This window comes from Ceratotherium simum, chromosome 3, assembly GCF_057802395.1.
Source record: "Ceratotherium simum simum isolate JZ-2026a chromosome 3, ASM5780239v1, whole genome shotgun sequence".
Classification (NCBI taxonomy): Eukaryota; Metazoa; Chordata; class Mammalia; order Perissodactyla; family Rhinocerotidae; genus Ceratotherium; species Ceratotherium simum.
The window spans coordinates 47940412-47962961 of NC_141902.1; the positions used below are offsets into that span (position 1 = coordinate 47940412).

Genomic DNA, 22550 nt, shown 5'->3' on the forward strand with positions numbered 1-22550 from the left:
TCATGATGCTGGCCACAGAGATGCAGTTGAAAACTTAACAGGTCATATACAGAAGTTCCATCAAAAGATAAAGCCAAGCATTTCTAACTTTGAGAAATAATTGCTTCTTAAAAAAATACTGTTGTGGGGCCGGCCCAGTGGCATAGTGGTTATGTTCGCAAGCTCCGCTTTGGCGGCCCGGGGTTCGCAGGTTTGGATCTCAGGCGCGGACCTACACACTGCTTATCAAGCCATGCTGTGGCAGGCGTCCCACATATAAAGTAGAGGAAGATGGGCACGGATGTTAGCCGAGGGCTACTCTTCCTCAGCAAAAAGAGGAGGATTGGCAACAGATGTTAGCTCAGGGCTAATCTTCCTCACCAAAAAAAAATATATATATATATACTGTTGTATGTGACATTTTATTGTTTAGTTTCATTTCAAAAACAGTAAATGCACATTAGAAAAAAACTTAAAAGTATAGAAATGCAAACAGTAGAGAGAAGCTCCTTATTTATTTCTCTCAAGCTCACTTGCTGAGATAGCTACTTTTAACAATTTAGTATTTACCTTTCCAGGTATGAAAAACATTTTAAACCTTTTGCAAGCTCTCTTTTATATACATATATCAACACAGATATGCATATATCATGAAACGTGAGTAGCATTTCTTTGATTCAATATTCTTTGAAAAGAAACACTGCAAGCCCTCATGAGTCTAGTGGTCTGTATACTCTAAATGTGAAACAGTGACACCAGCAATTGTAAAGTCCCCTGGTCAAAAAGCTAAGACCAAGAGACCTATGTTACAACCAGTCTTCTTTATTCTCCTCCTGCCCTGCAATCAATCTTATCCATAGCCTGTTGATTTGACTTCTCAGTCTCGTGGCCTCGGCTCTCTGCTCCACCATCACTAACTTAGATCCTCACAACCTTTCTTCCAAACAAATGCCACATCTTCTAATTAGTCATTCCATCTCTAGTGTATCCTCTGTACTACTGAGAGTTGTTTTCTTTTTTCAAAAAAATGTCTTATATCACTCACCAGTTAAAAACTTTGTTTCCTGCTGTCTATAGGATGAAGTCAAATCTTCATAGCATGGCATATAAGCCCCTCCCTACCTTTCTTGCCTCATCTCTCCCCATTTGCACACGAAGTCTCATGCTCCAGTTCCAGTTGATGCTTTCCAACGTAACCATGCTCTTCTACTACTTTTGCACGTGTGCCTTCGCACATGTAGTTCCCTCTGTCTAGAATCCCTTGCCACTCCCTACACAAATTTACTTGGAAAATTCTACTCATCCTTTGTAACCAAGCTCAAGCGACAGTTCCTCAGTAAAGCTTTCCCCAATTCCTTTAGCAGAGAGAGTAGATATATGAGGACTGAGGAAACTTATATTATGGTGCTAGTTACTTGCCTTTATAAATTATTTACATGTTCATCTTCTCCAGTAGATTTATATTGTATATTATACAGTAAACTTCTCTAAGGCAAAAAACTTAATCATTTAGCTTTGTATTCCTAGCACACAGCAAGACACATAGTAGATGCATGCTAGGCCCTACTCAGTGCAAAACAACAAGAAAAGGAAACAAAAGGCATACAGATTACAAAGAAATAAAACTGTCTCTATTTGTAGATGATATAGGCAGCTATGTAAAAAATCCCAAAGAATCTAAAAAAAAAAAAAAATCAATAAAATTAATAAGCAAGTTTAGCAAGGTCATAGGTGATTATATATATGTATATATACACACACATATATACACATATGTAAAATCACTTAAATATACAGCAATGAAGAATTGGGAATTCAAAACTTTTTAAGTATAATTTACAGTATCACCAGAAAACATGAAATAATTAAATATAAACCTACAAAAATATGTCTAAGATCTGTATGCTGGAAACTACAAAACACTGATGAAAGAAATCAAAGAATAGCTAAATAAATGTAGAGATATACTGTGTTCATGTATCAAAAGATTTAATATTCTTAAGGTGTCAGTTTTCCACAAATTGATCTATATCAGTGCACTTCAAACAAAATCTCAGCAGGCTCTTTTGTAGAAATAGACAAGCTAATTCTAAAATTTATATGAAGAACAGGAACTAGAATAGTTAAAGCAATTTTGAGAAAGAACAACACATTAGAGAACTCACATTACCCAATATCGAGACTAGAATAATTGGACATTCATATTCATAAAAATGAACCTTGACCACACACTTCATACCATCTATATAAAAATAACTCAAAACAGATCACAATCTAAATCTCAGAGCTAAAGCAATAAAACTTCTAGAAGAAAATTTTGTGACGTGGGGTTAGGCCAGTGGTTCTCAACCACGGAACACATGTCAATGTTTTGAGACATTTTCGGTTGCTACAACTAAGGGTGTGGTGTTACTAGAGTCTAGTGGGTAGAGGCCAAAGATTCTGCTAAACACCCTACAATGCATGAGATAGATTCCATAACAAAGAATTATCTGGCTCAAATATCAATAGTGCCAAGGTTGAGAGACCTTGGGTTAGGCAAAGATTTTTTAGAAACAACATCAAAATCAAGATCCCTAAAAGAAAATAATCAACTGGATGTCAATAAAACTAAAATCTTTTGCTCTTCAAGAGACACTGTTACAAAAGTGTAAATCTAAGCATCAGACTTGGAGAAAATATTTGGAAAATGTATGTGTTTAATTGAGAAAGCAAAGCTAAATGAGAAAGCACATAAAAGAGGCTCAACAGTATTAGTCATTAGAGAAATACAAATTAAAACCACAGTACGATACACCTACTGGAATGGCTAACATTAAAAGACTGACCACTGCAAGCATTGGCAAGCATGTGGAGGAACTAAAACTCTCACACACTGCTGGTGGGAATTAAAAATGGTATAACTACTTTGGAAACCAGTTTGGCAGATTCTTAAAAACTTGAACATGCACTTACCATATGCAGACACTCCATTCTTAGGTAGTTACCAAAGCAAAATGAAAACTTATATCCACACAAAAACTCATACATGAATATTCATAGCAGCTTTATTTGTAATAGCCAAAAACCGAAATGATCCAAATGTCTAGAATCAGGTGAATAAATAAACAAACTATGGTATATCCATATAACAGCAATAAAAAGGAGTGAACGCTTGAAATACAGGACAACATGGATAATCTCAAAATAATGACAGTGAATGAAAGAAGCCATTGACCTCAAACTAGAGGTGACTCTACATACATAAAATTCTAGAAAATGCAAGACATATTATAGTGATAGAAAGCACTGGGATTCCCTCACGTGGGAAAAATAACCCATTTCTAATGGCTGTCAGTATTGTGCTGGACTGAAGTGATGGAAGAAGAGAATCAGGACAGATGAGTCAAACGGATGAGGACAAGGTTTTTGGAGTAGGAAACTCTAAACGGTGGCAAGAAAAAGTTAATAACTAGCCACAGAAATCATTAGACAGCCTTCTACTTGAGTGTACTCTGAGTCAATGTTTCTACACTAAAGCCCCACAAATAATGTCAAAGCATCATGATTCTCTTCAACAACATTACAGGATAAGGCTTTGCTCTGTTTCATGAAACAAAACCAATGTGTCAGTTTAGTAATTTAAGTCTATCCTCTCCTCCATTTTTTAATTGCCATAGAGAGTGAAATTCACTAAGTAGAATAAATGTCTCCTGTAATTTACTGGACAGAGCGTCAAATTCATTATAAATTAAAGAGGATCTATGCGTTGAAGAGTCTCAGAACTCCTCTGTATTTTTCTACTTGAGTCATGTGAAAATGTATGCATATCTGCACAAACAGAATCCTGTGAAAAGAACAATGTAGTGATATTTTAACCATCTTCCCTTTCCTAAGGTTTTCACATATCAGATGCCTCTTTTTCCCCTTACAAATTTTCCTATAATACAAAGGTTGCAGAGCACTTGACCCTTACAATGGCCTTATGCAATTTTAAATTGATGACAAAGAAGAATAGAGAGTTCAACATCTCTGAACTGATACCTTGAAATTGACATGGAAAAGAGATCAACTTACCATAAAATATCTTTTCTTTTTATTTCCACTAAAATTTTGAAAGATAGCCTCAAAATTAAAATATTGTTTTAAATAAAGCATACTGTTAATATATCAAACCACAACAATTCCAGTAAAGCTATTTAACAATAATTAAAAATACAAATATTAAATTATTTTTCCATAAAAAACTCACCAATTAAAATCACTTTATAAATGTCATTTCCAGGTTCATCTTTAAGGTTGTTTTCTAATTAAAGACAACTAAACTCATAATACTCGATCCCAAGTAGAAATATTCATATTAAATAAAGTAGCACACGTATCAGAGACCCTTAACCATTTGATTTTTTAAAAATAATCCTCTTATTTTAGAATAGTTAAGTTTTACAGAGAAGTTGCAAATGTAGTACAAAGAACCATTTGATTTTGAAAATCAACCTCCTTGATCATGAAGGGGCTGCTATCAGCCCACCATCATCACTCCTGGGTCCCAAAGCCAATTTTACCAGGTAAGAAGGTGTGGTCAAGTCAATCCTCCAGCTAGAGTAACGGATACCTTGATCCAACATGATTTTACCTAAGTCCTCTCTTTCCTCTACCAGCTACCCAATTCTAAGATGTCACTGCCAGCAGTTCTCCCAACTTCACTTCTCACAAAAAGGAAAAGGAAAAGGAAAGGAAAGAAAGAAGGTGATTTCAAAGTTTTGGAAAAATACAATTCATTTATTTATTTCCCTTTCACACACAAATGACATAAATGACACACTGAATCTAGGTTAAGAAACGTCAACTCTTAAAATAGTTTCAAAGAACATTACCTCAAAATTTCCCAACAGACTAAGACTCGTTATAGGTGGAGCACTAGAACTCAGAAATGGTCTTTCATGAATATTTGGATCATCTTCAATGTTTAAGCATGGTCGAGGACTATTCAAAAAAAAAACCAAATCAGCAAGTGGACACATTAACCACACATTTTCTAATTTACTTTCGTACAAAATTAAATTAGGAGAATCTGATTAATTTTACTTAAACTACCATAGTAAAAATTTAATCTAACCAAATTTTAAGATATGAAATATCTAGTTTAAAATTCCTGATTAGATTTTATAATCTTTCTTATAATATTTGATAAAGAATATATATAACATCCTATGCAAAAATCCTCAACAAAATATTGGCAAACCGAATACAGCAATACATTAAAAAGATCACACACTATGATCAAGTGGGATTTATACCAGGGACACAGGGATGGTTCAACATCCACAAATCAATCAATGTGATACACCACATTAACAAAACGAGGAATAAAAACCATATGATCATCTCAATAGATGCAGAGAAGGCTTTTGACAAGATCCAACATCATTTATGATAAAAACTCTCAACAAAATGGGTATAGAAGGAAAGTACCTTAACATAATAAACGCCATATATGACAAACCCACAGCCAACAGCATACTCAATGGGGAAAAACTGAAAGCCATCCCTCTGAATACAGGGACAAGACAAGGGTGCTCACTCTCGCCACTCTTATTCAACACAGTACTGGAGGTTCTGGCCAGAGCGATTAGGCAAGAAAAAGGAATAAAAGGAATCCAAATAGGCAACAAAGAAGTGAAACTCTCACTGTTTGCAGATGACATGATCTTACATATAGAAAACCTTAAAGAATCCATTGGAAAACTATTAGAAATAATCAACAACTATAGCCAAGTGGCAGGGTACAAAATCAACTTACAGAAATCAGTTGCATTTCTATATACCAACAACGAACTAACAGAAAGAGAACTCAAGAAGAAAATCCCATTTACAATTGCAACAAAAAGAATAAAATATCTAGGAGTAAATTTAACCAAGGAAGCAAAAGACCTATACAATGAAAACTATAAGACATTATTGAGCGAAATCAATGATGACATAAAGAAATGGAAAGATATTCCAGGCACTTGGATTGGAAGAATAAACATAGTTAAAATGTCCATACTACCTAAAGCAATCTACAGATTCAATGCAATCCCAATCAGAATCCCAAGGACATTCTTCACAGAAATAGAACAAAGAATACTAACATTCATATGGGGCAACAAAAGACCCCATATAGCTAAAGCAATCCTGAAAAAGAACAACAAGGCTGGAGGCATCACAATCCCTGACTTCAAAACATACTACAAAGCGATAGTAATTAAAACAGTATGGTACTGGTACAAAAACAGACACACAGATCAATGGAACAGAATTGAAAGTCCAGAAATAAAACCTCATATCTATGGGCAGCTAATCTTTGACAAAGGAGCTAAGGACATACAGTGGAGAAAGAAAAGTCTCTTCAATAAATGGTGTTGGGAAAACTGGACAGCCACTTGAAAAGAATGAAAGTAGACCACCTTCATTTGCTGTACACAAAAATTAACTCAAAATGGATCAAAGACCTGAAGGTGAGACCTGAAACTGTAACACTCTTGGAGGAAAATATAGGTAGTACTCTACTTGCCATCAGCCATAAAGGGATCTTCTTGAATTCCATGTCTACTCAGACAAGGGAAACAAAAGAAAAAATAAACAAGTGGGACTTCATCAGATTAAAGAGCTTCTACAAGGCAAATGAAACCAGGATCAAAATGAATAGGGAACCCACCAGATGGGAAAAAATATTTGCAAACCGTATATCTGACAAGGGATTAATCTCCATAATATATAAAGAACTCACACAACTGAATAACAAACAAACAACCCAATCAAAAAATGGGCAGAGGAAACGAACAGACACTTCTCCAAAGAAGATATACAGATGGCCAATAGGCACATGGAAAGATGCTCAGCATCACTAATCATCAGGGAAATGCAAATCAAAACCACACTAAGATATCACTTTACACCCGTTAGAATGGCTATAATCACCAAGACAAAAAGCAACAAACGCTGGAGAGGCTGTGAAGAAATGGGAACCCTAATCTACTGCTGGTGCGAATGCAAACTGGTGCAGCCTCTATGGAAAACAGTATGGAGATTCCTCAAAAAGTTAAAAATAGAAATACCTTATGATCCAGCTATCCCACTACTGGGTATCTACCCAACGAACCTGAAATCAACAATCCAAAGAGGCTTATGCACCCCTATGTTCATCGCAGCATTATTCACTACAGCCAAGGCATGGAAGCAACCCAAGTGTCCCTCGACTGATGAATGGATAAAGAAGATGTGGTATATATATATATACACACAATGGAATACCACTCAGCCATAAAGAAAGACAAAATCGTCCCATTTGCAACAACCTGGATGGACCTGGAGGGTATTATGTTAAGTGAGATAGGCCAGAAAGAGAAAGACAAACAGGGCATGATTTCACTCATATGTGGAAGATAAACCAACACACACACAGATAGAACTGTTTGGTGGTTACCAGGGGCTAAGGGGGTGGGTGGGGGGTGGGCACAAGGGGTGGAGGGATGCATTTATATGGTGACTGATAAACAATAATGTACAACAAAAATTTCACAATAAAAAAAAATAAAGTACTAAAAAAAAAAAAGAATATAACATCCTAGAAGTTTTCAAGGTGGAATTTATAACATATCACATAGTGACATCTATTGAAAATATGTAATAATGCAGTCTTCTATATCAACCTGCATTTTCAGTTAAAGACGAGACTACAAAGGCAAAATTATGCGACTAAAGTATAATGAGAATATTATTTATTAATATGGAACAAATTGCCAAGGCTATTTTGCAAAGGCATGTAAGGTAAAGGAGGAGGTGAATGACCAGAAATATGCAAACTCAGTCAAATGTTAAAACCAATGTAAATGTTTATTATGATGACCAATATATAGTAGCTACTCATTGTCTTAATTTCTTCCTCACTTATCCTTAATAACTCCTTGTATGCATGTGTGTGTGAAATTATATTGAAAATGATAACCAACTGGAAAGTAAGATTCCTGTTAAAATTTTGATTTTTAAAGTCAACATTATTTACTGTGAAAGACCAGAATTTTGTGTAATACTGTTTCATATTCACAAATGAATTTTATGATAAATACCTTCTAGATGATAAGCTTTTCAGATGCAGTAATGAAGAATCCAGATCAAAGCAACCTGATTGTGTCTTTCTTTGAGGAACCTAAGGTCAAAATAATCATTTGTGACATTTAAAAAGACTATAATTTTTTCTTGATAGAACACTTCTCAAATGAAAGCTGAGCATATCTTAGAAATCATAAAATTCTTCCATAACAGCTTACTTAAAATCATGCTCTTTATTACATATTGTTCTTATGTTCTCATTTTATTAACTAGTATGGAAAAAACAGATGATTTATAAAAGTACTTTTACTAGGTTTTGATTTTTTTAAAAAGCATTTTTTTTTTCTAAAACCAAATCTTACATGGAATCCCAATATATAATATTAAGACTTTCACTTTTTTTTTTATAATGTTATTTATTTATTTTTTCCCCCAAAGCCCCAGTAGATAGTTGTGTGTCATAGTTGCACATCCTTCTAGTTGCTGTATGTGGGACGTGGCCTCAGCATGGCCGGAGAAGCAGTGCGTCGGTGCGCGCCTGGGATCCGAACCTGGGCCGCCAGTAGCGGAGCGCACGCACTTAACCGCTAAGCCACAGGGCCGGCCCTAAGACTTTTACTTTTTTACTTTATATACTTCTATATTTTGCGGGGGAAATAAAAGACTTATAGCTTTAAAATAAAAAGGGAAAAAAAGAATTAAATAGTGATGGGAGCCTGGGGTCCTGCTACCTCTGCTGCTCCTTTGCCCATCCCCACCCCACTGCACATTTCCAAGAACCCTTGGGCTTCACAAACAAGGTTTGAAAAATATTATATACTGGATTTTCAACCACCATTGTATATCAGATTACATTTAAGACAAACCACATCGGGGCCGGCCCCATGGCCTAGCGGTTACGTGTGTGCGCTCTGCTACTGGTGGCCCGGGTTCAGAACCCGGGCGCACACCAACGCACCGCTTGTCCGGCCATGCTGAGGCGGCATCCCACATACAGCAACTAGAAGGATGTGCAACTATGACATACAACTATCTACTGGGGCTTTGGGGTGAAAAAGGGAAAAAAAGGAGGAAGATTGGCAATAGACGTTAGCCCAGGGCTGGTCTTCCTCAGCAAAAAGAGGAGGATTGGCATGGATGTTAGCTCAGGGCTGATCTTCCCCACAAAAAAAAAAAAAAGACAAACCACCATCTAGCTCAAAATATCATAAAAATGAAAGACCCAAGTGTACATTAAAGGTAAAATCATATATAACACGCAAGTTAGACTTGGTTTCTAGAATTAATATTAAATATGTATAGGGTACCTGAGTGATTAGTCTAATTGGTGACTAAGAAAAAACAGATGATACTGAAAGTCTAAACAACCTCAATATTTTTGAGAGTTATATAGAAGTGCACCATGCTATTTTTTTGTATCAGAACTTCACGTGAAATTTTCAATCTAAACTCTCATGTCTTCAATTCTAGAAAGGTCTCTACCTTCATTTCTTCTAATATTGCATTTTCCTTATTCCATCTACTCCTCCTTTTGCAATTTCTACTAGACTTATACTGAACATTTCATTTTAGCCTCCATGCCTCTTTCCTATTTTACCATCTCTTTTCCATACTTCATTCTAGGTGCTTTCTCTTTTTGTGTGCGTGGGGGGAGAGGGGAAGATTGGCCCTGAGCTAACATCTGTTGCCAATCTTCCTCTTTTTTTTTCTTTTTTCTCCCCAAAGCCCCCAGTACATAGTTGTAGTTCCTTCTAGTTTTACTATGTGGGATGCCGCCTCAGCATGGCTTGATGAGCGGTGAGTATGTCTGTGCCCAGGATCCGAACCAGCAAACCCCGGGCTGCCGAAGTGGAGCACGTGAACTTAACCGCTGCCCCACCAGGCAGGCCCCTAGGTGCTTTCTTTCTTTTTTTTTTTTTAATTTAATTTTTATTTTTTTAAATTTTTGGTGAGGAAGACTTACCCTGAGCCAACATCTATTGCCAATCTTCCTCTTTTTGCTGAGGAAGATTGGCTCTGAGCTAACATCTGTGCTCATCTTCCTCTATTTTGTATGTGGGATGCCACCACAGCATGGCTTGATGAGCAGTGTGTCAGTCTGTGCCCAGGATTCAAACCTGCGAACCCTGGGCCGCCAAAGCAAGTGTGCCAACTTAACCACTATGCCACTGAGCCAGCCCCTCCAGGTGCTGTTTTTTTTTTTTTTTGTGAGGAAGATCAGCCCTGTGCTAACATCTGCCATTCCTCCTCTTTTCTTTCTTTCTTTCTTTTTTTTTTTGCTGAGGAAGACTGGTCCTGGGCTAACATCCATGCCCATCTTCCTCCACTTTATATGGGACACCGCCACAGCATGGCTTGCCAAGCGGTGCGTCGGTGCGTGCCCGGGGTTCTGAACTGGTGAACTCCAGGCCGTCGCAGTGCAGCACACGCACTTAACCGCTTGCACCACCGGGCCTGCCCCTCCAGGTGCTTTCTTAATATCTGTCTATCCATTCACTAAATCTCTATTCAACTGATTCCAGTCCACTGTTTAATCCATCTCTATGTGTATGCACACTTGTGTCTATACTTCAATTATAATATTTTTCATATTTAGAATTTCTATTTAGTTCTTTTTCAAATCCATGTGTTCTTTCACCTCAATGTCCTATCTTTACTTTATCTCTTGGAACTTTTTTTTTTTTTTTTGTGAGGAAGATCAGCCCTGAGCTAACATCCAATGCCAACCCTCCTCTTTTTGCTGAGGAAGATCCGCCCTGGGCTAAGATCCGTGCCCATCTTTCTCTACTTTATATGGGACGCCACCACAGCATGGCTTGACAAGTGGTGCATTGGTGCGCGTCCGGGATCCAAACCTGCAACCTCCAGGTCTCCGAAGCGGAGTACGCGCACTTAACCACTGCCCCACTGGGGCAGCCCCTTGGAACATTCTAAAAACAGAATTATTTTTGACTCTCTTTCAGGCTGCTCTCATAACAAGATTTCTAAATGTGAATTCTCCCACTTCTTGCTCCTGCTGACTTTTTTTAAGGTGCTCTGTAATTTATTTTTCTCTGAGATCATCTTCAGCAAGAGTTATCTTCCATGAAAATAAATCTTTGGCGCCATGGGTTATAAATGTGGGATAGTTTCGGGGCCAGCCCTGTGGCTTAGCGGTTAAGTGCGCGCGCTCCGTTACTGGCAGCCCGGGTTCAGATCCCGGGCGCTCACCCAGGTACCGCTTGTCCGGCCATGCTGAGGCCGCGTCCCACACGCAGCAACTAGAAGGATGTGCAACTATGACATGCTGCTGGGGCTTTGGGGAACAAAAAGGAGGATTTGCAATAGATGTTAGCTCAGGGCTGGTCTTCCTCAGCAAAAAGAGGAGGATTGCCATGGATGTTAGCTCAGGCTGATCTTCCTCACAAAAAAAAGAAAAAATGTGGGATAGTTTCATGTTTCCTCTGCTGGGACCCAGTGGATTTCATAGGTTTCAATGGTTATTTTATGTTTTTAGTTATTGGTTATTTAGTTTTATGGTTATTTCTTAGCTAGATGTTTCTGAACCTCATAGACAGTACAAATTCAGAACCCCTACCATGGGTGGCTTAGGCTTAGATCCAAATTCTTTTGGGGGCTTCTTTTCCCACCTAGTCTCCACCTCCCTGTTATACTCTTGAGTAAACAGGTGAATTTTTTTCTCCTCTCCCATTTTTAGAAGGGCAGTCTTCCCCTGTTTCTAGTCTTGTGAAGAGTTTGGTTTTAGGCCCCAGCTATGATTGGTACAGACTTGTAGCCTTGACTCCTGTCCCAGCAGGGGCATTAAACTCTGGCACTATACTAAGTTCAGATATCCTAGAGGGCCATAATTCGCCTCGAATTAGTATTTGGAGATTTACTTTTCTTACTCTTACACTACATTATGTATTTAGAAGTTCTGTTATATTTTACCCAGGATTTCTGTATTTGGGAAGCAGTAACGGTCTTCCTGTATCAACTCAGTCTACCACATTGAACAGAAGTCTGTAGTGCTTTTTACGTCACCATGATGCTGATACTTTTTTCCTGATTACTTGGGCATTTTGAAAGTACCTCATAGGCAGGTCAAACATTTGGCATTATTTTAAATTGCTTGGAATTCAACTCTAAAATAAACACCTAAAGTCCAGTTATAAATTGAAATTCTAGATCTCTTATTCAATAATTATTTTCTGAACATATGCCAGATACTATATCCTTTGAGTTTATTTAAAAAAAAAAACAGACATAACAAAAGTAATCTTATGTCAGTAGCACAATATATATGTTTTTAGTTCTGCTATGATATTGGCTGTTTATCTCAGCTTTAACTGAAATGGCAGCTGTACCATCTAAGTAACTACACAAGAGTGCTTACTATGTGTCAGGAATGACACTAATCCTCCTCACAACACTAAGGTAGGCATTATCACCCCCTTTTTACAGATGAGGAAACTCAAGCTCAGACAGATTGTATTACTTATCTAATGTGACACAGCTAGGCTGAGGTCATTGCGACTCCAAAGTGACGCTCTTAACCATTGCACTCAGATCTATAAATCTATTTGCAAATGTAGAGTGGGGATATGTATATGTCTCAGAGTAAGATTATTAAGTGTCTGGGATCCAAGTCAAAGACAGTCAGGAATTTGATTCCCAGATGACCCAACTGGTAGTGTCAACCAGCTTCGGTATTAAGATATAAATTTATTTATAGAAAATCCACTTGACACTATTTTCTTTTTTTTTGTGAGGAAGATCAGCCCTGAGCTAACATCTGTGATAATCCTCCTCTTTTTGCTGAGGAAGACCAGCTCTGAGCTAACATCTATTGCCAATCCTCCTCCTTTTTGTTCCCCAAAGCCCCAGTAGATAGTTGTATGTCATAGGTGCACATCCTTCTAGTTGCTGTATGTGGGACACGGCCTCAGCATGGCTGGAGAAGCGGTGCGTCGGTGCACGCCTGGAATCCGAACCCGGGCCGCCAGTAGCAGAGTGCGCACTCTTAACCGCTAAGCCACGGGGCCGGCCCTGACACTATTTTCTTTACATTTAGTAATAATTAAAATGCTAGACAAAAGAATTTCAGAGAAATTTTATAATCCTAATATAATAAATTTTATTTTTTATAATTTTTATTTTTTTTTTTTATTTTTTTATTTTTTTTTTAAAGATTTTATTTATTTATTTTTTCCCCCCAAAGCCCCAGTAGATAGTTGTGTGTCATAGTTGCACATCCTTCTAGTTGCTGTATGTGGGACGCGGCCTCAGCATGGCCAGAGAAGCAGCGCGTCGGTGCGAGCCCGGGATCCGAACCGGGGTCGCCAGCAGCGGAGCGCGCTCACTTAACCACTAAGCCACGGGGCCGGCCCATATTTTTTATAATTTTTAAAAAAATTTTATTTATTTATTCCCCCAAAGCCCCAGTAGATAGCTGTATGTCATAGCTGCACATCCTTCCAGTTGCTGTATGTGGGACGTGGCCTCAGCATGGCCGGAGAAGCGGTGCGTCGGTGTGCGCCCGGGATCCGAACCCGGGCCGCCAGCAGCGGAGCGCACGCACTTAACCGCTAAGCCATGGGGCCGGCCCAATAATAAATCTCATTTTTATTCACTTTTTTCAGCCTTTTCCCATATTAAGCTATTCCCTAGCTGTTCAATGTATCAAAAAATAAAAAGTTTTCCAACTAGAAACTTATCTTAAAGGTATGTAAAATTTTTTCAATTAAAATCTGGATAAAATTATTTAGAAACATTTTAGAAGTTTGCGGGTTCTAAACATGAGATAAGAGAAAAACACTTACGGGACTTGAAAGAAGAGGCAATCCAGTTCGAGGATGAAAGGCCCTGGTGGAGGTTCCATCCAAGGAATGAAAATTATGTTTCTGCCAGACACTTGAATGTTTTAGTGGTATAGTCCTCTGCTAGGAAAAAAGTTAGATTTTAATGGTAATATTTAAATATTTTTTGGTTTTAGACTTATTCCTAATATGTACTGAGGTATTACATCCTTGATGGTGAAGCTAATGATCTATGTATCTTTTATCTCTACATACACGCACATATATACATATACATAAACACATACACTTTAATCAGAAAACAGTGTCTAAGAGTTTTTTTCTAACATGCTAAACAGACTCAAATACTCTACAGAAAGTATGTCCAAATACAATTACCTTTTCACCATATAGTCATATTTATAAATACTCGGAGTCTAGCATCTAATAAGCTAATATTTGATTCTTTTAATTTGTGAAAACTACTCAGGTGGAAAAAATAGTTTTATGTTTTAGAATATTATGCTATGTCAATATCAAGAGCTATCCTCAGAGGATATAATTTGGTGGGGCATGATACAGAAATATAATAAACATGAATTAAAAAATCTATCTAATGCTGTCACTGTACCATGTTTTTAAAGTGATACAGGAAACAGGCTAATCTTAGGAATTTAGGCAAGTTTATAACCAAAAACCAGAAATTCAAAAAAACACATGAATAAAAATCAGAAAAGACTAATTGGGTCCTGGTTCTACCATTTATTAGCTTTGTGAGCTTGCACAAGTTACTCAACCTCTCCAGGCCTAGGGTCCTCATTTGTAAACCAGAGTTAGTAATAGCACCTAACCTCATAGTGTAGTGGAAGAATTAAGTAAGCCAACATGTGTAAAATATTCAGAAGACTGCCTGGGCACATAAGTAGATGCTGTATGATTACATTTAAAACAAGTGCATGAAAAAGGGAATCTTAGTGGCTTGAAAAATACCATGGCCAAATTAAGCCTCCCTATTAGGTACCAGAAAGGATCATGAATAGCCAATATTCTTAAGGCCAGAGTAGGTTTTTGTGACAATTACAGTTTTAGGAAATTGGAAACTACCGTTTGATTAAACCCCTATGTTAGAAAGAGGAGATCTTCTGTTGAAAGATATAAATTGGAAACATGGCACAATTTTATAACTCTAATGTGCGGCAAAGTAATCTGAGTGATAAAGAAGGTGAACCAAGGTCATTCAGGTTTGGATCAAGGCAGTTAAAAAGTAGTTTTCCATATAATTGAGATATAAATTTGTCATACTACTTGGAGAAATAAAGGAAATTTGAACCTAATAATTTTCTAAAGTTAAAAAGTGGTTTGGTGGAAAGTCAAATAAAATGGGAATAACTTAAATATCTTTTATTTATATAGTTGCATTACAGATTTACAAAATATTTTAAAATCTATTATTTGATTGTCACCACAACTCTGAGATAGGCAGAAGAGATTTATCTTTCTTCTTTTAAAATTGAGGAGACTGAGGTTTTTAGAAGTTACATGACTTATTCAGAGTCACTCACAGACCAAACTGTGAAGTCAGGACTGCAACCGAGGTGTTTTGACCAACAGCCTAGTGATTTTGCTATAGATGTTCCTAAAATCTCTGAGCAGTAACACAATGGGCATGCTGCTTGTACTAGGCCAGACCTGCTAACAAACAATACGTTACACTAATATGAGTTCCATTTCTGACTCTTATTTACTCTCCAGCAATTTTCACAGTATTGAAATAAAAAAGGGCAACAGGAAGAATTTACCTAGCATTTGCTCTCAAGTGGGTGAGTTATTCACAAGGATGTCAATACTAGTTCTATAGCAGGTTTATTCTATCAGACTGTTGTTCTATAGATAATGGGTACCTTGGGCCTTTATAACTAGACCTCCCATAAACAAAATTCAAACCACAACAAATACTTGAGAATTATATTTGAAATATTAACTATTACCTACCAACACCTCTGTATGATTCAGTCGTTCACACGTAGACAAACAGTCTTTTATACTCTTTCTCTGAGAACAATTTTGAGATTTTTCATCAGTTGGATCTTCTTTTTTATCCTGTTCATTTTTTAATTGGTCTGGCTTTTTGCACTTGAAACTTTCATTATCTTTATTGAGATAATTTTCAATACTATTAAGTTGAGTATTAGGCCTTTTTGAGTCTTTATTTGAGCACTTGTTTTCATGTTTGTTCAAATATCCAGACATTTTCAACACAGTACCTTTTATCTTCGAGTCATTTTTTTTTGAATTATCAAATTGGTGACTGTTAAAAGATTCTGGATTACAATTTTCATTTATTATTATTTTTTCCTTACACTTACTTGGGCAAATCTGTTTGTCAATACTGTTGCAATTTGAATACTGTTTATCAATTCCACTGCTAATTTCTTGCTCCTTAAATTGACACTCGGAAAGTGTATTTTCCAATCTGATTGTCAAATCTAAGTTATTTTCTCTGCAATGAGACATATTTGAGGGAGTCAATAAATTAGTGGCTTTGCTCTGTGTCTCTTGACACGTACTTTGGATGACTTCACCAGGATTGTCCTGATACAGATTTCTTGTTTGAAGTTTCAAAGAAGACTTGACTTTACTATTGCATTTAAAAGAACTAAAAGATTTATTAGGTTTTAAGTTTTTCCCTTCACTATCTTCTAACAAGGACAATTTTGCGTTAGAAATGGAAACAGACGCGTCATCCTTGTTCTTCTTCAACAAATTTTTGTCTTCATACGAACTCCTAAACACTTTAGAAGGAACCAAACTGGAGTCATGCATTTTGAATGACTGCCGGGGCATATGTGATGCCGTTGGATCAATATGCTCCAAGTGTTGAGCAATCCTTGCAATAACATCTTGCCGCTCCTGGAATAAAGAGTCTATCAAAGGATTAGTCTCACCAACAGGCTGACGAGAATAAAGACCATTAGAAATGCAAGTCTCATTTTGAGGAGTTTCTGGTTTTACTCGAATTTTCCCCTCATTGGTGTCTTCTGAGGAAGTAAGCTCTGGACTACCAAAAGAAATGGGGAAAGTTTCTTTACATTTTCTCACATTTTCATTTTCCTGTGAAACTCGGAAAAATTTTGAATTAAGTGAACTAGATTCTTGCGTATTAAATGGACGTCCAGATACATGTGAAGCACTTGGATCACAATGAATCAAATGCTGAGCAATTCTCGCAATAACTTCTTGTCGCTCCTGAATTAAAGAGCCTATTAAAGGATTAGTCTCACCAACTGACTGCCAGGAACTCTGGCGGCTAGAGACACTGGAATCAATCATTGAAAATGATTTTAAAGTTCTCACCGATGTTTCATGTGACTTTTTGTCTCCTATACCACTGAAGCCCAGAATACTGGCTTGAGACGTTCCATAGTCAGATTTACTGCCAGTGCCTGGATATAGTTTGACATTTTTGACAGCTGCAGTATGTTCTGGAGTTGTACCATTTTTTGCATGTAGTACACTTTCAGGTGCCATGGTCCAAGTTTGTTTGCTACACAGACGCTGTGAACTATTTGTACCACACTGTTCTGCTTCACTAGAACCTCGGTGCTGATGGGTTTTAAGTTCGTGTTCTTGAATTCTTTTCTCATAAAGGCCAATATTAGTGTGAATACTACAGGTCAAAACTGGGTAATTAGATTGTCTGGGCAAGGACTGAACGCTGACTTTCAAGGCCACATTGTGAGAAACATTGGGAACAGGAAACACATGTTCAATTGGAGTCTGTGAAAAATTCCACTGTAGGTCTACATCAGCAGCACTGATTCTAGAATAACACAGAAAAATACGGAATCAATGGATTATAAAATTTATATCATTATTGTATATTATTAAAAAAATTTTAAACTGTCATATACTTATCTTTGTCTGCATTAATTACTATTGAGGTTTTACTTGTAGCTACTTTACCATGCATGTCATTCTGACAAAACCAACAAAAGCAGTACAATAGATTATGCCTAGAATAGAGATGATCTTCTTTGTAATAACACTAGACCACTTAAGCATTAAAGCTAACGATTATCATGATTTAAAATTATTTGTCAAAATAGAAAAAAAAGGACTTTGCATTTAGTCCTAAATAAATGGGATTCAGCTAATTCTATTGTGCAAGGTGATTAAGAGATACTCTCTCTCTCATGGCTACTTGCCTAAAGAGACAATTAGTTGCTCAGAAGCCAGTATGTTTATAGTTTTCAAGATGCCAAAAATTAAGTTCACCATTATGGAAATTCAGCAGCCCAGAAAGTTTTTCCACTTTATTTATAATGGCATCCATTGTTGGTTCTCTAAAGTAAGCTTAAAAGCTCTCTGAAAACTATTCTACACCAAATTTAACCCAAGAAGCAAAATTCATACTGATTCACATCTAAATTTCTCTAACTTGTTTTGAGAAAAACTTCAGTAAATTTTATCCACTTATACTTAGAAATGAAGGAAATGAACTATTTAAAAGGTAAACATCATTCAGTAGCTAACCAATGTAGTTGAATACACACTGCGTTTTTTTTGCCCTAGACATACCTGTAAAGAATATTTCGTGGAATAGCACCATGAGAAACACTCAGCCAAGCACTTAATTGAGAAAAAAACACAAATGAGCGGACAGCCAATAGAAGAGTCTTCTCCTCAATAAATCGATCACCACTCCTAAGGGAAGTAAAAAAGCATCATCTAAACGTCAGCAAGTACAAAATGACTGTATTTTAGAAAGATAGAAGCTGAAATAAACATATCACTCAGGATGTGTGCTTTCAAAAGCAGAGGAGTGCATATACCGGTGTCACTTGAAGTCACTTAAGCACTAAATTTCTAAATTTTATTACATAAACAGAAGGATTCAAAGATATGATATATTACTAAAATGATTTATAGAAAGTAATGGAAAACCCGATTTACCAAGAACAACTTCAAACAGTTCAACAACTTACTGGCGAGGAACTGGCTCCAATATCCATCTCTCTAGTAGTAATGCATCTTGCTTAATTGCAGGATCATTTAGATCAATTCCTTCTGTCGTGGGCCCATCATCGCTGTAGCAGCAGTCTGGCAGGAGCATCACTTCCACCATGATTGGAAGGTTATTCTTCCACAACAACGTGACCTCAGACCTGGTTCGTCTGGCTTGGCGACACTTAGAGAAAATGAATATAACCAAAATGTCTCAATAACTCACCCAATTTTATGTTTAAATTTGAACATTATAATTGTAAAGTACATATCTGTATGAGAAATGAGTCATCTAGTGGGGAGCTTTGCTCAGGCTTGTCTGTTTAGATTTCCTCATTAAATAATGGATTAACACCAGTGAGCTCTCTAGTGCAGGGATTACCACTGAACAATATTTATGATGCAAATTTTCTTGGGGAGGATACCTCTGCTCTATCTTGTAGAGAAAGAGCTGCCATATAAAATGTCTGGCAGGCCTTGAGGTGGCCCAGCCTTGCCTCGTTTGTTAATTACATCATCATTACAGGGGAAAGATTCATTCTAAGCGAAGACCAAAATATTAAAAACTCATTTTCATTAAATGTTCAAAATAGACAAGATTTTAAAAGTTTAACATTTTGGACTATATTTAAGAAACTAACTGGGAGAAAAATCCTTAAAGCAAAGTATACACTACCTACAAAATAATTATTTTTAACAGTAAAACGTTAATATGATTGCAAAAAGTATCCTCCCATAAAAAAAAAAAAAAGGAATTTAAGAAGGAAATTGGTTAACGAGGAGAAAATAATCATGAACATCAATCTACTAGATAAACAAGAACATAAAGTAGATGAGCCAGGATTGAGACTCTAAAAATAAAGAAAGGTAAATCACAGTAGCAAAGATAATCTTCAATCTGGTGCGTGAGAAGGCAGGTATGAAATTGGCTGCCCACCTGCCTGCTGATCAGCAAAGCTACCTACTGTGCCTTCAAGAGCCATGTTTAAGAGCGAAAGTTATTAGCTATCGTCCAGGATTAGGATTTTTTCTCTATGGTTTCGACCAATTCTATATTTAAATGTAAACATTATAATTGTGATCTAACAAAGGTAATGTCAGAATTTAAACTAGTTTATATAAAGGATAAATAAAAGGCATTCAACACACAATTCTCACCTGGGCCAGCTTGTCACTACATTCATGTTTGGTAGTTACTGGGTAACAGGACTGTGCTGGAGGGCAATGGAAACTTTCCGTGCGACCTTTCACAGAACATTCAGGTGTTCGTCCTTCTGTTATTAACAAGGCCAAAGAGACCAAGAACTCTTCTGCATCATATTCAAAATATTCATCTAGAGTATCTGGTGTTTAAAAAAAAAAAAAAAAGAAGAGTCCTTGCTTTAATGTACTCTTGATAAGAATTCATCTTTTACACCTAAAATAACTCATGTCACGTTCCATATTCAAGTACATTCACTAACAAAAAGTGAAAAAAGAATAAAAATGAGGCAACTAAAATACAGTAAATCTTAATTCACAGGGTACACAGAGTCAGGAGATGATGGATAATTCCAAATTCCAGTTAAGACAAAGCTAGTTAAAACTATGGCATAAAATTGTTTTTATGTAAACTTCAGTTAAAATAGCTAAGATTTAGGAATATGTTTATAATCCGATAGGTAATTATATTTTTGGATGTCAAGTACAATAGTTTTCAGATGCAAAACTTCACCAATAGCCAAAAGGTTAAAAGGTCTCATGTCATATATTTTTAGCTAAGATGTTTTATTACTACTATTAAATATTAGGAAAAAATGCAGATCCAAATGCATGTTTCTTCCTTTCTCTCCCTTCTCCCTTAACTAGTTCCTTGTTCTCACAGCCCTAGTTCTGTGATGTGGACATTCAAAAGCCATGGGGGCCTTTTCTGTCTTTGCTATACAGTTGCAGAAGTTTCAGAGGGAGACCTGCTTTTAACAATCCAGCAGGAGATGCAGGCCCATACTGCAATATATGAAGTGTGATATTTTTGGGTTACTACCCAGTTCCAAACAATCTAACCTGCAGATGTTTTCACTTAGTTGTGGTAATTTTTAAATTTCTCAAAAGTGCTCTAATTTTTTAAAATAGTTTTAATTTTCAAAATTGTTAGCCTGCTGCACAGGTTGCACACGTACACACACATGCACACACAAAATTCAATTTGTTGTGCAATCCAATTAAGCAACATATATTTTAAGTGCCTACTACACTATATTAGGTGATGGGGGACACAGAGTTGCACTGCACATAGGTCCTAGTCTCAAAGGGCTTATGAGTCAGAGATGATTTTAAAAACAAATAGGATACTGCAGCATAATAAATTCCAAAGAAGTTCAGATGACAGTGGTAAAATTTTGCAAAAGAGGTAGGTGCTGAGCAGACCCATGAGAGAGAAAGTGCAACCTGAATGGAGAATTTGTATAGGCAAAGTGTGGAAAAGGCAAGACTGGAGCCAGAATAGCCTGCAAGGGTATGATGAAGAATGCCTGCTTCTAGCCTCGGGAAGGCTCATTAGAAAAAAGAGGAGGCTTGAGAGCCAACTTTATTGAGTTGGTATTTTAAGACCATTCAGAAAAGTTTTCCCTGAAATGACCATTTACAACACATAAAATAACAGCCAACACTTAATAACATTGTCAGGCATTGCCAGTTCTAAGTACTTTCTATACATTAACTCATTTACTCCTCACAGCAGCTCTAGAAGGTAGGGACTATTACCAGCATTTTACAGATAACTGTGGCATAGAGAGGTTAAATAACGTGGCATAGAGAGGTTAAATAACCTGCCAAAGATCACCAGCTGGGAAATAGCAAAGTTGGAATCTGAACCTACACAGCCTGGCTTCAGAAAGTGGGTACTTAACCACCCCATACATGTTTTCTTTCATTGTGGCTAGACATTTTGCTTTTACATACTTTAATATATGTTTATGAAAATAATATTTGACATACATTTTAATAATACATTTTAGAATATTTATTGTATATAATTAGTTTCTAGGAATAGGATCCCAATTTATAATAACGACCCAACTGGGAAAAAAAGGTCTCAATTTTCAAGCTTCCTCCATGAATCAATTAGGTCATAAGTCAAGGGTCTCCTGGTCTCCTGGGACTCACTGAATTAAATCATGGTATCCTTCAGAAGGAAGCAAAAAATGTAAAAAGGAATCCATTCAATCCTTTTCTCTGGTGGTTCTGTGGGTTTTCAAGGCCAGCTCAGGCTTGCCATAGGCTACAAGGCAGGATTTTGGCTCCTGGGAGATTTCTCTGGGCTCTTCCTATTCCGTCCCTCAGTTAGTAGGATAATCCTGGAGAGTTAAGAATTGTGGCAGAGCAGTGGCTCCTAATCTATGGAATGTTAAGTGATACCAAGATGCCAGCTACTCCACATGAGTACCAAGGATGGTCCATAGCCTAAGTAACGTCTCATATGTATGTGCTACTACTTTAAAAAAAAAGATCTATAGTGTTTCTGCTGCTGAGAGAAAACTACTAGGTCAGATTAGGAAAGGGGGAAGGGCATATGAAGTGGGGAGTATAAGAGGGAGTGTTTTAGTTGTCTTTTGGGCTACCAGGACTCCGTGACTTGTTATCCTTATGCCTGAAAAACCATACAGTCATGTGTCGCTTAACAATGGGGATGCGTTCTGAGAAATGCGTCGTTAGGCGATTTTGTCCTTGTGTGAACCA

The 22550-nt window shown here is 36.9% G+C and overlaps 1 protein-coding gene across 4 annotated transcripts in view; it reads right to left on the minus strand.

Moving 5' to 3' along the window:
• ATOSA (atos homolog A) overlaps positions 1–22550 on the minus strand; it is a 98475-nt gene that overhangs the window by 11039 nt on the left and 64886 nt on the right. For 2 of the 4 annotated variants that reach the window (XM_014780731.2, XM_087427378.1), the window contains 7 exons: positions 19992–20176; positions 18815–19017; positions 18408–18533; positions 15822–17649; positions 13854–13973; positions 8070–8149; positions 4836–4944 (listed from right to left, as the gene is read on the minus strand). In XM_014780731.2, the coding sequence (XP_014636217.2) occupies positions 4836–4944; positions 8070–8149; positions 13854–13973; positions 15822–17649; positions 18408–18533; positions 18815–19017; positions 19992–20176 (2651 nt within the window). Of the gene's footprint in view, positions 1–1024; positions 1657–4835; positions 4945–8069; positions 8150–13853; positions 13974–15821; positions 17650–18407; positions 18534–18814; positions 19018–19991; positions 20177–22550 lie in introns of all 4 variants that reach the window. The other 2 variants (XR_015550617.1, XM_087427384.1) reach the window with 2 other exon arrangements.